The sequence below is a fragment of the Psittacula echo genome (assembly GCF_963264785.1).
Source record: "Psittacula echo genome assembly, chromosome: 26".
Lineage (NCBI taxonomy): Eukaryota > Metazoa > Chordata > Aves > Psittaciformes > Psittacidae > Psittacula > Psittacula echo.
This window is the reverse complement of record NC_137761.1, coordinates 1845562-1860648: the sequence shown is the minus strand read 5'-3', so window position 1 is coordinate 1860648 and position 15087 is coordinate 1845562. Positions and strand designations below refer to the sequence as shown.

The following is a 15087-nucleotide window of genomic DNA, read 5'->3' as shown; positions in this document are numbered from 1 at the left end:
GAAATCGCTCCTCCTGGCATGGGCTCGGGATTGGGGGGATGCAATTCCCCTCCCACCCTTCCAGCCCATAAACCCAGCGGCTCCCGGTGCAACCGCAGCACCCAGGACCATGGCACCGCTGCGGCTCTGGCTCAGCATCCTGACCGGGCTCCTGGGGACCGGGGCACAGGAAGGTAGGGGCGATGCTGGGGATGGGGTCGGGCAGGACCAGCGGGGATGAAGGATGCTGGAGCCAGGCGGAGGGGATGTCAGGGATGCAGTGCCCAGGGGTGGGTGGAGGAAGGCTCGGAGGGGGCCACATCCCCTTCTTGTCCCCCCCCAGACCTGTACCGCAAGGTGTTTGTGTTCCGGAACGACCCCAGCGATGCCTACGTGGTGCTGCGGGTGAGCCCGGAGCAGCCGCTGCTCAACTTCACCGTGTGCCTGCGCTCCTACACCGACCTCACGCGGCCCCACAGCCTCTTCTCCTACGCCACCAAGGCGCAGGACAACGAGATCCTCCTGTTCAAGCCCAAACCGGGCGAGTACCGCTTCTACGTCGGCGGCAAGTTCGTCACCTTCCGCGTCCCCGAGAGCCGCGGGGACTGGGAGCACGTCTGTGCCGGCTGGGAATCGGGCACCGGCGTGGCCGAGTTCTGGCTGGACGGGAAGCCCTGGCCACGCAAGGGGCTGCAGCGGGGCTACGCGGTGGGGCCGGAGGCGGCCGTGCTGCTGGGGCAGGAGCAGGACGCCTTCGGGGGGGGGTTCGACCTCTACAACTCCTTCTCGGGCGAGCTGGCCGATGTGTACCTGTGGGACACGGTGCTGAGCCCCGACAGGATGCGGGCGGTGTTCCAGTCCCTGCGCCTGCCGCCCGCGCTGCTGGCCTGGAGCAGCCTCAGCTACAGCATCAAAGGGGATGTGGTGGTGAAGCCGCGGCTGCGGGCGGCGCTGGGGGCCTGAGCCCGTGGGATGCAGGGATGGAGCGGCCCCAATCCCCGTGTGCCCCGGTCCCAGCATCCCTTCGCCTCTGCAACCACCGGGAGGGAGCGGCTGCGTGGTACAGCCATGGAGCTCCGGGTGGGATGGAGATGGGAGCTCTGTTGGAATGGAGATGGGAGCTCTGTTAGGATGGAGATGGGAGCTCTGTTGGAATGGAGATGGGAGCTCTGTTGGGATGGAGATGGGAGCTCTATTAGGATGGAGATGGGAGCTCTGTTGGGATGGAGATGGGAGCTCTGTTAGGATGGAGATGGGAGCTCTGTTGGGATGGAGATGGGAGCTCTGTTGGGATGGAGATGGGAGCTCTGTTAGGATGGAGATGGGAGCTCTGGTTGGGATGGAGATGGGAGCTCCGGGTGGGATGGAGATGGGAGCTCTGTTAGGATGGAGATGGGAGCTCTGTTGGGATGGAGATGGGAGCTCTGTTGGGATGGAGATGGGAGCTCTGTTGGGATGGAGATGGGAGCTCCAGGTGGGATGGAGATGGGAGCTCTGTTGGGATGGAGATGGGAGCTCCGGGTGGGATGGAGATGGGAGCTCTGTTGGGATGGAGATGGGAGCTCTGTTGGGATGGAGATGGGAGCTCCGGGTGGGATGGAGATGGGAGCTCTGTTGGGATGGAGATGGGAGCTCTGTTGGGATGGAGATGGGAGCTCTGTTGGGATGGAGATGGGAGCTCTGTTGGAATGGAGATGGGAGCTCTGTTAGGATGGAGATGGGAGCTCTGTTAGGATGGAGATGGGAGCTCTGTTGGGATGGAGATGGGAGCTCTGTTGGGATGGAGATGGGAGCTCTGTTAGGATGGAGATGGGAGCTCTGTTGGGATGGAGATGGGAGCTCCGGTTGGGATGGAGATGGGAGCTCTGGTGGGATGGAGATGGGAGCTCTGTTGGGATGGAGATGGGAGCTCTGTTGGGATGGAGATGGGAGCTCTGTTGGGATGGAGATGGGAGCTCTGTTGGGATGGAGATGGGAGCTCCGGGTGGGATGGAGATGGGAGCTCTGTTAGGATGGAGATGGGAGCTCTGTTGGGATGGAGATGGGAGCTCTGTTGGGATGGAGATGGGAGCTCTGTTAGGATGGAGATGGGAGCTCTGTTGGGATGGAGATGGGAGCTCTGTTGGGATGGAGATGGGAGCTCTGTTGGGATGGAGATGGGAGCTCTGTTAGGATGGAGATGGGAGCTCCGGTTGGGATGGAGATGGGAGCTCTGGTGGGATGGAGATGGGAGCTCCGGGTGGGATGGAGATGGGAGCTCTGTTGGGATGGAGATGGGAGCTCCGGTTGGGATGGAGATGGGAGCTCTGGTGGGATGGAGATGGGAGCTCTGTTGGGATGGAGATGGGAGCTCCGGGTGGGATGGAGATGGGAGCTCTGTTGGGATGGAGATGGGAGCTCCGGGTGGGATGGAGATGGGAGCTCTGTTGGGATGGAGATGGGAGCTCTGGTTGGGATGGAGATGGGAGCTCTGTTGGGATGGAGATGGGAGCTCTGTTGGGATGGAGATGGGAGCTCTGTTGGGATGGAGATGGGAGCTCCGGGTGGGATCCACCAGCTCCAGCGCTGCCCAAGCCCACATGGACCCATGGAAGCGGTTACGGATCCTGACCCCATCCCGGTGGCCGCAGGGGCTGCGTCCCCCATTCCCTGCTGTAACCCCCCCCCCAAGCCCCCGGTGTCACATCAATAGCAAATGGGTTTGCAGAGCAGTGACCGGTATTCCCGGTATTCCCGGTTGGAGCAGCGCCGTCTCCCGGTATTCCCGGGGCGGGGGGGGGCCGCCCCGTGTCCCAGCGCCCGCCGCGGCCCCGCCGCCGCTGCCGGTCCCCGCCCGCTCCGCTCCATTGCCGCTGCTCTCGGCGCTGCTCCCGGCCCCGCTCCGCCGCCTCCGCTGCTCTCTCCGGTAACGGCGGAGCGGGAAGGGGCGGGGAGGGCCCGGAGCAGGCCCGGGGCAGGCCCGGTTCTGCCCCCGGAGCTGCGGGAACGCGGCGCGGCCCAGCCGGGGCCAGGCCGCGGGGCCGGGCCTGGCGCTGCGGCCTAACGGGGCCTCGGGGCGGGGCCGGGCGCTCGGGGCGGGTGAACGGGGCTTGGGGGGGTGGTACCGGCGGTGCCGGGGTCCTGTGGGTCCCGGAGGGCTGGTTGGGGGCCTTGGGGGTCTGCTTGAGGGGTTCTGCGGTCTGGGTGGGGGTGCCGAGGGTCTGACGGGGGTCATGGGCACCCCAGGGGTCTGACGGGAGGTCCTGGGGGCCTGGGGGGGGTCCTGGGGGTCCCAGGGGCCTGGTTGGGGTCCCAGGGGCCTGGTTGGGGGTCCCAGGGGCCTGGTTTGGGGTCCCAGGGGCCTGGTTGGGGGTCCCATGGGCCTGGTTGGGGTCCCAGGGGCCTGGTTGGGGTCCCAGGGGCCTGCTTGGGGGTCAGGGGCCTGATTTGGGGTCCCAGGGGCCTGGTTGGGGGTCAGGGGCCTGATTTGGGGTCCCAGGGGCCTGGTTGGGGTCCCAGGGGCCTGGTTGGGGGTCAGGGGCCTGATTTGGGGTCCCAGGGGCCTGCTTGGGGGTCCCAGGGGCCTGCTTGGGGGTCAGGGGCCTGATTTGGGGTCCCAGGGGCCTGGTTGGGGTCCCAGGGGTCTGGTTTGGGGTCCCAGGGGCCTGCTTGGGGGTCCCAGGGGCCTGCTTGGGGGTCAGGGGCCTGATTTGGGGTCCCAGGGGCCTGGTTTGGGCTCCCAGGGGCCTGGTTGGGGGCCTCTGGGGGTCTGAGGATCTGCCCAGGGTCTGCCTGGGGCTCTTGGAGGTCCCTGGGGTCTGACTGAGGGTTTGGGGGGCTCTGCTTGTGGGTCCCAGGGCTGTGGCCCCAAGGAGCTCCCCATTCCCTGTGCCCACAGCCATGGGGACCAGGGAGCCCCCCAACTTCTCGTGGGTGTCCGTGGGGCGGCTGGCGGGGCTGGCGATGCCGCGGGAGCCGGCGCACTACGAGTTCCTGCTGCGCCAGGGCGTGCGGCACTTGGTGTCCCTGACGGAGCGGGACCCCCCGCACCACGGCTCCTGCCCCGGCATCCGGCTGCACCGGCTCCGCGTGCCCGACTTCACTGCCCCGACGCCGGCGCAGATCCGGAGCTTCCTGCGGCTGCTGGAGGTGGCCAACGGGCACGGGGAGGTAACGGTGGGGACGTGGGGACAGCGCGGGGGGGCACCGGCCGGAGCGCCCGAGGCTGACGGCGCGGTGCCGGCGCGCAGGCGGTGGCCGTGCACTGCATGCTGGGCCATGGCCGCACCGGCACCATGCTGGCGTGCTACCTGGCTGAGGAGCGGGAGCTGGACGGTGCCGACGCCATCCGGGAGATCCGGCGGCTGCGGCCCGGCTCCATCGAGACACGGGAGCAGGAGGAAGCCGTGATCCGGTTCTGCCAGCGCCGCGGGTAGGTGCTGCCAGCGCCGGGCTGCGGCTGCCAGCGCCCAGCGCGCCAATGGGATCTTCCCCATCACAGTGCTGGGGAGGACAATGTGGAGCCCTGAGCAGCCACCACCGCAGCGGCGCTCAATGGAGGCAGCAGCTCCGAATGATGGAAGGGCCTTTCCCAGCTTCCGATGTCTTCTCCTGCATTAAAGGACTCTCCCGTGGCTCCTCTCCAGGTCTGTCCATGCGGAAGCGGTGGCTCTGCCGGGATCCCTGCCCGGCCCCGGCCTCGCCGCAGGGGCCACCGCGGGCCATTGATGCTTAAAGTGTAGCTTAGATGGAATTTAGGCATCTCCATCCCAAAGTGCAATCCTGGAAATCTCCTCTCAGCTGCTCCTAACCTTGGTGCCATTTAAATCCCAAGTGCAAGAGGTGTCACCGGCCCCGTGCCTCGGGCACGCGGCACATGGCCGGGAACACCGGGCGCTCCCCGGGCACCAGCACCGGGGCTGCCGGGGGTCACCGGGACCCCCATAGAGTGCCTTGAAACACCCAAATGTCACCAGCTCGCTGCAGGAAGCCGAGTTCCGTGGGCGATGCCATGGCTCTGATGGGCTGCGCCGCCGCACCGGGATGTGGGGCTGGATGGGGGGAGCTCGGCTCTGCCTGGCCCCATTCCCTGGGGCACGAGGGGCTGGGGGGTCCCAGCAGAGCACATGGGGATGATGGGGACGATGGGGACAAGGGGCCAGCACCGTGCCCTAAGCCCACGGGAGCCGCCGGGCTCACATGGGCCCGGGAGAGGCCGGAAAGCAGCTTAAGCGCAGAATTATTTCCTTTAACTCCTCTTACTTTAGCGCTGTCCTCAAGAGTCTCCAGGCTCAGGGGGCCAGGCCAGGCCGGGCCAGGGGGCACCGGGGACCCCCCTGCCCCGGGGGAAGGGGGGGGTCAGGATGGGGGCTCTGCCCCAGCCCCCCCCAGCCCCGTGCTCTGGTGCTGCCGCACACGGCCTGAGCACAGAGCTCGATGCCAGCTCCTCAATGGCACCAGGGGGTCCCGTCCCGGGCAGCCCCGGTGGCGGGAGGGCAGCCGGAGCCCCCGGCCTGGCGGGCAGCCCAGCTCCGGCTCAGCGCGGCGCGGGGGGGACACGGCTCCGGTGGCCGTCCCTGTGCCAGGGACGTGTTTAGGATGGGATTAGAGCAGGGGCATGGCAGCGCTCACGGGGTGCCCTGGGCCCCCACACGTGTGCATCCGGGCATGGCACAGTATGGCTGTGTGTGGTGTTATATGGTGCAGCATGGCAGGGGAGGGCTTGGTATGCCGGCATGGTGTGGTACGGCAGGAAAGGCTCAGCAGGGCATGGCAAAGAATGGCACAGGTTGGCTTGGCACACATGGCATGATAACCCAGCATGGCATGGCTTGGCATGGTGTGGTACGGCAGGAAAGGGCTTGGCATGGCACAGCGTGGAATGGCAAGGCTTGGCTTGGCTTGGCATGGCGGAGCGTGGCACAGCACAGCATGGCTTAGCATGGTGCCATGCAGTGCCGTATGGTGGGTACAAGCTAGGCATGGCTTGGCTTGGGATGGCACAGCACGGCCTAGCATGGCCTGGGATAACCTGGCATGGCTGGGGATAGCCTGGCACAGCCCAAGCCTCTGCCCGGGCTCTCCGCCGTAGCCCCAGGTGCCCTCCGAGCGCTGCCCATGTGCCCCTGTGTCCGAACTACATCTCCCAGCAGCCCCCGCGGCTCCCACCTCCCCGCCCCACCATTGGCTGCTTCGGGGGGCGCCACGCTCGGGACTACCGATTGGCTGTCGCCGTGGCAACGGGCGGGGGGAGGCGTGGCTTAGGGCGGCCCCTCCCGGAGCCGCGGGTTTGTTTGCGGCGGCGGCCGGAGCACGGGGAGAGCCGAACCGAGCCCAGCAGGGGCCGAACGGAGCCGAGCGGGGCCGGGCATGAGGAGCGGCGGGCGGCGGGACCGGCAGCGCCCCCCGGCCGGGGCCGGTTCTTCGCGGGGAGCCCGGCGGAGCCTCCGGTGAGCGGCTGCTGGCCCCCGGCGACCCGCGGGGACCTGGGCTATGCGGTGGTGGCTGCGCGCCGCCGTCCTCAGCCTCATCGCCGGCGCCGACGGTAAGAGAGCGGCACCGGGACCGGCCCCGGGGGCAGCGCACGTGGGTCCGCTCCCGGGGCTCATCCCTCGCGTTGTCCCCGCAGGCACCGGGCAGAACGAGCCCCGGTCCGTGGTGGGGCGGGTCGGGCAGAGCACGGTGCTGAGCTGCGGCCTCCCGGGAGCCCTCGAGAACCGGCCCCCTCTTTACGTGATCGAGTGGGTCCGATTCGGCTTCGTCCTCCCCATCTTCATCAAGTTCGGGCTCTACTCCCCCCGCGTGGACCCGGAGTACGTCGGTAAGTCCCGGGGAGGGGGGGGGGCGGTTGTGGGGTCCCCACCTTGGGGCTGCTGCTGCCTTTGGACCCCATCACGATGCTCCCTCCGGTTCCGGGACGTGTTGGGGTGACCAAAGGGGTCCCCACTGCAGAGCAGGGTCTCCTCGGGGTGCAGGAGCCCCGGGGATGCCCGGAGCACGGGGATGTGGGTACCGGGATGCAGGGTGGGAGCAGCTCCATGGGCAGGGCCCATCACCTCCTGCTTGGCAACCCCAAACCGGCCCGGCTCTCCCGTCCGGTTTGTTGCGCCGGGCACGGTGGGATGCTGCCGCCGGAAGGTTGATCCTGGGAATGGGATTTTGGTGAAGGAAGTAATGGGAGTAAAGCTGCTCCGGGGCAGGGCTGCGCGGCGTGGGAGGGGGAATCTGCTGCTGGATATACTGGGATATACCGGGTATTTACAGCAGAGCTTGTAGGGATCCCTGTGAGCACGGGGGTGAAGGCAAGGAGCATCCCTTGAGGACTGGGAAGGGCTGCACCGAACTCCTCTGCATGGGGAGGGCTGGATGGTGCCCGCTTGGGAGCCTTTAATCCCGAACCACTGCGGTTCCAGCCAGCCGTGGGCAGAGGAGATGGATTTTGGGGTCTCTCCCCCTTCGCTCCTGTGCTGGCTCCGTGGGACCGGTGGTGGTGGCCGTGAGCACAAGGCACCGGTTTTACCGGATACCTGGGCCAGGCTGCGGATACCTGAGCCTGGCACCGGGGCCCCTCGGCTGCAGGAGCTCCGGTTACCCGCACAGCCCGCATGGGGGAAGGGGCTGGTGGCTGTAATGAGGCCGAGCTGGTGGCAGGGGGGCTGCCGGCTGTCACCATGGCATCGGGGCGGCTTGAGCCCAATCCCCTGCAGGGCTGGGAAGGGACGGAGGCACCGGGGGCAGCCCCTGCTCTCCCCCCGTGTCCCTCGAGGGGCGATTGGGAGCACCAAGGGAGCTGCCACCATCCCCACGAGAGCCTTGGGGTCGCTCTGGGGGGACCGGATGCTCCTTGCCCCCGTTTATCCGCATCCATCGGCTGCCCCATCCCGGTGGCCGGCGCTGGCTGCAGCCCCCTTTGTGTCCCTCTGAATGACGGTTGCCAGGCGCTGGGGGATGGTTTTGTTATCGCAGGGTGGTGGAAGAGGAGGAGGAGGGGGCTGGGGCCGGCTCGGGGGGATTAGGGGAGGCTGGGGCACATCCCAATGGCCCTTCCAAAGGGACCTTTGTTCCGGAGCCGGCAGCAGGCAGGGATGCAGGATTCCTGACGCTTCCCTGCGCTTCCCAGGGTTCACACGGGAACCCCCTCATCCCACCGGGATTCTGCTGCTGCTCCTGGGTGAGGTTTTCCTGGGGCCTTGCTTTGTGCTGGATGGCACCAGCAGCAGCCAGACCCATCCAGCCCCACACCTCGTGCCGTGGGGCTGGGCTGGAGCTGCCCGTTGGGAGCAGCAGGACCCAATGGGAGATGTGGCCGGAGGGAGCTCCAGGCGCCGTTGGGATGGGTTCACACTTTCTGTGATCCCGTGTGTGATGATCCCGTGTGTGATCCTGTGCCCAAACCAGCCCGCCCGGCTCCCTCTGCTCCTCCTCCTCCTCACCACGTTCATCAGGCAGGGTTCAGCCTCCCATAGCCCAGCCTGGGCTCCGGTGGCTCCTGGAACAACCGCTGGCACCAGACTGGGTTGAGCCAACAGCGGGATTCAGCAGAGCTCCCTTTGGGAAGCTGCCGGTCCCGGGAAGCTCTGGGATGGCAGCAGGAGCATCACGGCCACAAAGAGCAATGGCACACAGGGCACTAAACCCATTGCCCAGCCCGGAGCCGGGGTCTGGGTTGGGGTCACAGAGCCCTGGGGGTGCTGGGTGCCGGGGTGCTGGGTGCCGTTCGTGCACCCCAACTGCAGCTGAGCCAATTGCCCGCTGCCGCCTGAGCCGATTACGGCTCTGATAATAGCGCAGGGGATTAGAGCTGCGCTCGCCGCCGCCCCGCGCCCTTCTCCTCCTCCTCCTCATCGCTATGGGGCTGCATGAGCCCCATGGCCGGGGAGAGCCCCCCCCTTATTGCCACCACCGCGTCCCCTAAGGGGTCTGTGGTGCTCATCCTTGCACAGGGCTAGGGGTGCTCCCCCCGGTGCGGTGCGGGGGCACCGGGGTTTAGCCGGGCTCCTGAGGGTGCGGGAGGATTTCCCGGGCAGCCGGGGACGGGGGGTCCCCAATGAGGCCACCCTAGGGTGGGCGAAGCCATGGCCGCATCCTCCCCTTGGAGCCCTAAACCTCGGCGTGACCGAGTTCCACGGCCATTCCCGGGCTCCGGCAGCAGCAGGCAGAGCCGGCGGGGCAGTGGGTGCCACGGGAGCGGTGTCCCGGGGGTGCCGGTGTCGCTGTGATGGTCCCTCCATGGCCACAGGTCGCGTGCGGATCGAGGAAGGCGCCTCGCTGCGCATCGACCTCCTGCGCGCCGAGGACCAGGGCTGGTACGAGTGCCGCGTGCTCTTCCTCGACCGGCACAGCACCGACGCCGACTTCCAGAACGGCACCTGGGTGCACCTCACCGTCACCGGTAACCGGGAGATGCCACCCGCCTCTGACCCCGGATCCGGGGCTTGCATCCACCGAGGGTCAGGGTCTGGCTTTGTCTTTGCAGCTCCCCCCACATTCCTGGAGACCCCCCCGGCGCTGGTGGAGGTGCGGGACCGGGATGCGCTGAGCCTGACCTGCGCGGCCATCGGCAACCCCCAGCCCGTTGTCAGCTGGAAGAGGAGCGACCTCCCCGTCCGGAGCGGGGCCACGGTGCAGGTTTGGACACGAACCCCACTGCGATCCCATGGGGGCAGGCGGGAGGGCAAAGGGACGCCCATGGCACCGTGTTCCCATCACCAGGTGAGGAACGGGACGCTGAGCATCGCCGTGGTGGAGCGCGCCAGCGCCGGCGCCTACACGTGCCACGCGTCCAGCAAGGAGGGCACCATCACCCACACCACCCGTGTGCTCGTGCAGGGTAAGAGCAGGGGCCGCCCCACCGGGTGCAGCCGTAGCGCACACATAGGGCTTGGGTTTGGGGTCGGGGCTTTGGCTGTGATGGGGCTTTGAGAGCAGCCAGGGCTACCCCGTATCCGCAGCCCTCTCTGCCCGCTCTGTTCCATGCTCAGGGCCGCCCGTCATCGTGGTGCCGCCCCAGAACATCACCGTCAACGTCTCCCAAGATGCCTTCCTGGCGTGCCAGGCCGAGGCGTACCCGGGAAACCTCACCTACACCTGGTTCCAGGGCAGCACCAACGTCTTCCACCTCAGGTACCGCAGGGCTGGCACCGAGGGGCTGGAGCTGAGCGTGGTGGGGAGCTCGCTCATCTCCTCCCCATCCCCTGCAGCCATCTCCGGGCTCGGGTCCGTGTGCTGGTGGACGGGAGCCTCCTGCTCCAGCAAACGACCCCGGATGATGCTGGGAAGTACACCTGCACCCCCAGCAATGGGCTCTGGAAGCCGCCTTCCGCCTCTGCCTTCGTCACGGTGCTGTGTAAGAGCCCTGAGGAGCCATCGCAAGGACCCTGGCTCCTGCTGCCCTCCTCCAGGTCCTGGTACCCCCCTTTGTCCCCACAGATCCAGCGCAGGTGACCACAATGCTCCCGGAGACCCACTTACCCAAAGGGATGCAGGGAGTGATCCGCTGCCCATCCCGAGCCAACCCGCCGCTGCTCTCTGTCAGCTGGACCAGGGATGGGCGCCCGCTGGAGCTGGACAAGGTACCACCACTGCCACCATCCCACTTCCCACCCCTTGCGGGACCCATCCTGACCCCACATCCCGCCTCTTCCCAGCTCCCCGGCTGGTCCATGAGACCCGACGGCTCCATCGTCATCACGACAGGGAACGACGATGCTCTGGGGCTGTACACGTGTACCCCCTACAACAGCTACGGCACCGCCGGCGCCTCCCGGCCCACCCGTGTCCTGCTGAAGGTGAGCCCAGGCTGCTCCCTCCCTGCCCCGATGTGATGGGTGCCTCCATGCACCCACATCGGTGCATCCCTGTCCTCCAGGACCCCCCTGCCTTCACCGTGCGCCCCAAGGAGGAATACTTCCAGGAGGTGGGCCGGGAGCTGGTGATCCCGTGTGCAGCCCATGGCGATCCCTCACCCACCATCACATGGATGAAGGTAGGAGCTGCTGCTCGGGGAACCAGCCGAGCCCTCTGGGGTGGGGGGTGCTGCTTTTGGCCTCTGGGGCATCCGCATCCCTGCATCCACATCCCTGCAGAAGGGGCTCAGGGCACTTTCTTTGTGTTGCTCTGAAGAGCCCAACCTGCTCCTCGGTGCTGACGGTGGCCACCATGCTCCCATCGCTGCTTTGCCCTGCAGGTTGGCAGCGCAGGGAAGAGCTGGGGCAGTGCCCAGGTGGATGGCAACAGCAGCCTCGTGTTCCAGCCGCTGGGCAAGGAGCAGCACGGGCTCTGGCAGTGCGCGGCCACCAGCGCCGTGGCCACCGTCACCGCCGTCACCTCGGTCCACGTGCTGGGTGAGTGCCTGGTGCTGGGGTGGCCCCAAGCATCCCCCCCTCCCTGCGTGCCACATCTCTGCTCCCCCCCCCCCCTGTCCAGGCACCAGCCCTCACGCTGTCACCAACGTCTCCGTGCTCCCGCTCCCGCTGGCTGCCAACGTCTCCTGGGAGCCCGGCTTTGATGGAGGCTACTTCCAGAGGTTCAGCGTCTGGTACACGCCGCTGTGAGTGCCCGTGGCCAGAGCCGCTGCCTGCCCCACACCGCCCCTGTGCTCATGGGCCCCACATCCCTGCAGGGTGAAGCACCCGCCCCGCGCTCATCACGACTGGGTATCGCTCTCGGTGCCGGCGGGGGCTCAGCACCTCTTGGTGGAGAACCTGCAGCCAGACACGAGCTACCAGTTCAGCGTCCTGGCCCAGAACAAGCTGGGCAGCGGCCCCTTCAGCCAGATCATCACCTCCATGCCCAGGGGTGAGAGGGGGCTCCCCAAAACACCCCTATAGAGCCCTGGACCCCCTCCCCGCGCTGCTCCTGTATCCCAGCATCCCCGTTCTCCGCAGGCTTCCCAGTGACCACAGTGCCTCCGGAGCCGCCGGCCGTGCCCGTGCCCATGCTCCTGTCTCCACCGCGGGCGCTGAGCGCCAACGCCACGGCGCGGGGGGTGCTGCTGCGCTGGGAGCCGCCGGCGCGGCGCTCCACGGCGCTCAGCGGGTACGCGCTGGAGCTGCGGCAGGACCGCGGCGCTTGGGAAGTGCTGGATCGCTCCATCCCCAGCACGAAGACCCAGGTCCTGGTGCCGGGACTCATCAAGGTGGGGATGGCACCGGGTGCTCCTGCAATGGGGCATCTGTAGAGCCACGTGGATGGGGCCAATGCGGCTCCTGCCCCTCTGCTCCCCACAGGACGCCTTCTATGAGTTCCGACTGGTGGCCTTTGCTGGCAGCTACATCAGCGATCCCAGCAACACGGTGAATGTCTCCACAGCAGGTAAGGCCAGGGCTGCCTTAGGGACAGAGCCCACAGGGGTAGGGTGCCCAGCGCGGTCCAGGATTGTCCCCAGCAGACACTGCCTCTGGCCCCAAAGCATCCCTGGTGCTGGAGCCAAAGCATCCCCCAAAGCCAGCGCTGGGCGCTCACCCATCTCTAGACAAGGACCAGGTTGCAGCAGAGCTCCGTGCGGAGCATCCCTGCTCCTGGTGCCCGGCGCGGATGCAGAGCCGAGGCTTTGCCCCTGTCCCTGCGGTGACGGGTGCCTGTTCCATGGGTACCCACCCCGGTGCCGCTGTGTCCCGTTGGCGCAGGCATGGAGGTGTATCCGTCCCGCACGCAGCTCCCTGGGCTCCTGCCGCAGCCAGTGCTGGCCGGGGTCGTCGGTGGGATCTGCTTCCTCAGCGTGGCCGTCATCTTCAGCACCGTGGCCGCCTGCATCATGAACCGGCGCCGCGCCGCGCGCAGCCGCAAGCGCAGGCAGGGTAGGAACCGGGGCCGGGACCCTGTGGTCCAGGGCTGGGGGGGGCCATTTCCTCATCGCTTTTGTGTTGCTCGCTGTGTGATCCCCTTGTGTTCTCATGGCCTTCCAGATCCACCACTTGTCTTCTCCCCCAGCAAGAAGCTTCCACCTCCACAGTAAGTCACATCCCATCACTGCATCCCCCTCGCGTCCCCACCGCTGCATCCCCATCGTGTCCCTGCTGCTCCCCATCACTCACTCACCGCAGTTTGGGGCTGTGGGGTTGGGATGCTCTGGGTTCCAGCTCCTCCCCCCGGGTGTTTTGGTGAAAGAAGGCTCAGAAAGCCCAGGAGCAGGTATTTAGTGCCAGGGAATGGCACAGGCTCTCCCAGGGAGCAAGCGGACAAACCCAGAGCTGGGCCATGGGTGCTGCAGCGGCTCCCTTCTCCCTTCCAGCAATTCTCATGGCTCTGGTAGCCCCGACAGCACCGTGAAGCTGAAGCTGCAGCCATCTCCCTACCGGAGCCTGCACCGGGCGCTGCTGTGGGGCGAGAAGGCTGGTACCAGCCTGGGCCTGAGCATCGCGGGCTCCCGGTACAGCACGGGCGAGGGCAGCACCGGGGAGCAGGTGCCCCTGGAGCGGATCCGGCGCGGCCCCGACGGCCGCTTCGTGGTGGAACCGGAGCCCCCGGTGCCGCAGCCTGAGCCCTGCCTGCAGCTGCCTCAGGAGGAGGAGGACGATGAAGATGAGGAGGAGGAGGAGGAGGAGCCCATCTGGCACAAGGGGGTCTCACTGCGCCCCCGGCCCGCGGGGCAGCCTCCCCGGGGCTCCTGGTCCAGCCGCCGGGGCCGGTACTTTGGCTACGGCAGCAGCAGCAGCCCCGTGTGCGGCTCCCCCGCTGCCTTGTGCATCATCGACGTGAGCCCCGTGGCCTCCGCTGCCACTTTGCCTTACGGCACCGCCGAGGCGCCGCACACCGGCCCCGGCAGCGCCCTGTGGGACTCGCTGCCCCTCGAGGGCTCCCCGCGGCCGCCCCACAGCCCCCCTGCCCCCCCCAGCCCGCAGCTCCCGGCCCGCAGCAGCATCCTCCAGTTCCTGAGCCTGCCCTTCTTCAAGGAGATGTGCGTCGATGGCGAGGAGCTGCCGGAGCCCAGCGCCGCCGCACCGGAGCCCTCCCCAACCCCACTGCAGCCCCAGGGCTCCCCGCAGCGCGTGGGGCGGACGCTGTGCCCGGACTGCATTGACCCATGTGCCAAAGCCACCACGTTCCTGGAGCCCCCCAGCCTGCCCCTGTGTCCTGCCAAGGCATCGCTGCCCGGCACCGCAGCCTGGCCCGGCAGCACCAGGACTGAGGCCGTGCCTGCGGCCAGCACCGCGCAGCCCGGTTGGGCAGCACCGGGCAAGGCACCGGATGCGCCGGTGCTGGAGAAGCTGGCCCGGGGCAGCCTGACGAGCCAGAGCAGCGGCCGCGGCAGCGCCTCCTTCCTGCGCCCACCGTCCCTGGGGGGCAACGGCCCCAGCACCCCCCCGGGCTGGAGCGGAGCCGCTGTAGTGAGGATGGATCCGGCTCCCGGCAGCGCCGGGAAGAGGTGAGCCACGGGCAGGACACCGGGATGAGCTTGTCCGTGGCGTTAATCCTATGGCACGGGAGCATCGCGGACCCCCCTGCTCCATCCCCGCAGGAGGAACACGTCGGTGGATGAGAACTACGAGTGGGACGCGGAGTTCGCGCTGGAATCCGACATCCTGGAAGCGCTGCAGCTCTACCGCAGCGGGACCCCGGCCCGGCCCGGCTCCACCATCGCCCTGCGCGACCTGGAGCGGCAAAGTGAGTGTGAGCAGGGGGTGGTGATGGCGGCACCCATGGGGCTCCCATCACCATGGGGTGCTGATGGTGTCTGTGTCCCCCCCACCCCTCCGCAGAGCCCGGTGCCGCCGCCGCCTCCTCCCCGGTGAGCTCGGTGTCGGCGGAGGCGTTGGCGGCCGGCGCTGGCACCGTGTCCCGGCGGCGCAGGGATGGGGCCCGGCAGCAGCCGCGGGAGCAGTGCCCGGGCACCCATGGGTGCTGCGGTGAGCGCCTGGAGCTGGCGACGCTGCTGTAGGGGACCCCCATGGAGGGTTACGGAGGGGGGGGAATAAAGAGATGTGAATGTAGCACCCAATGTGTGGGGTGGAGGAACAGAGACCCAGAGCACCCCCCCAAGGCACCCCATGGCACCCAGACCTTCCCCAAGACCCCCCTTATGGCACCAAGAGACCTCCCCAGGCCACCCAGAGCTCCCCCCAGCAACTACCCCCTCCCGGTGCCGCTTGCATCCCTATTCACTTGTATCCCCCCCATCCTGCTGCATCC

At 67.8% G+C, this 15087-nt stretch overlaps 3 protein-coding genes across 6 annotated transcripts; all 3 read left to right on the top strand.

Moving 5' to 3' along the window:
- Nucleotides 1–109: 109 nt before the first annotated feature.
- Nucleotides 110–942, top strand: LOC308230266 (serum amyloid P-component-like; the record flags this gene model as incomplete). The annotated part of the gene is made up of 2 exons (XM_080634879.1): nt 110–173; nt 323–942. 2 exons carry the CDS (start codon nt 110–112, stop codon nt 940–942), a joined length of 684 nt encoding a protein of 227 aa, XP_080491005.1.
- A 1844-nt stretch (nt 943–2786) lies between these two features.
- On the top strand, nt 2787–4523 carry DUSP23 (dual specificity phosphatase 23). The gene is made up of 4 exons (XM_080634732.1): nt 2787–2884; nt 3857–4128; nt 4209–4390; nt 4460–4523. The coding sequence occupies exons 2-4, from the start codon at nt 3859–3861 to the stop codon at nt 4485–4487; spliced, it is 480 nt and encodes a 159-aa protein (XP_080490858.1). The 5' UTR covers nt 2787–2884; nt 3857–3858; the 3' UTR covers nt 4488–4523.
- IGSF9 (immunoglobulin superfamily member 9) lies at nt 4142–14884 on the top strand. Of its 4 annotated transcripts, none has more exons than XM_080634728.1 (20): nt 4142–4604; nt 6587–6778; nt 9197–9349; nt 9434–9585; nt 9670–9787; nt 9939–10080; nt 10158–10303; nt 10387–10529; nt 10605–10745; nt 10826–10942; nt 11144–11300; nt 11383–11506; nt 11579–11754; nt 11844–12094; nt 12186–12270; nt 12585–12755; nt 12864–12909; nt 13190–14323; nt 14417–14562; nt 14658–14884. In XM_080634728.1, the coding sequence occupies exons 1-20, from the start codon at nt 4439–4441 to the stop codon at nt 14834–14836; spliced, it is 3939 nt and encodes a 1312-aa protein (XP_080490854.1). In that variant the 5' UTR covers nt 4142–4438; the 3' UTR covers nt 14837–14884. The 4 variants fall into 4 exon arrangements, with proteins under 4 accessions (XP_080490854.1, XP_080490856.1, XP_080490855.1 ...); XM_080634730.1 differs by lacking the exon at nt 4142–4604 and adding an exon at nt 6302–6502; XM_080634729.1 differs by lacking the exon at nt 4142–4604 and adding an exon at nt 6302–6502 and having other exon boundaries at nt 10387–10745.
- Nucleotides 14885–15087: the final 203 nt, after the last annotated feature.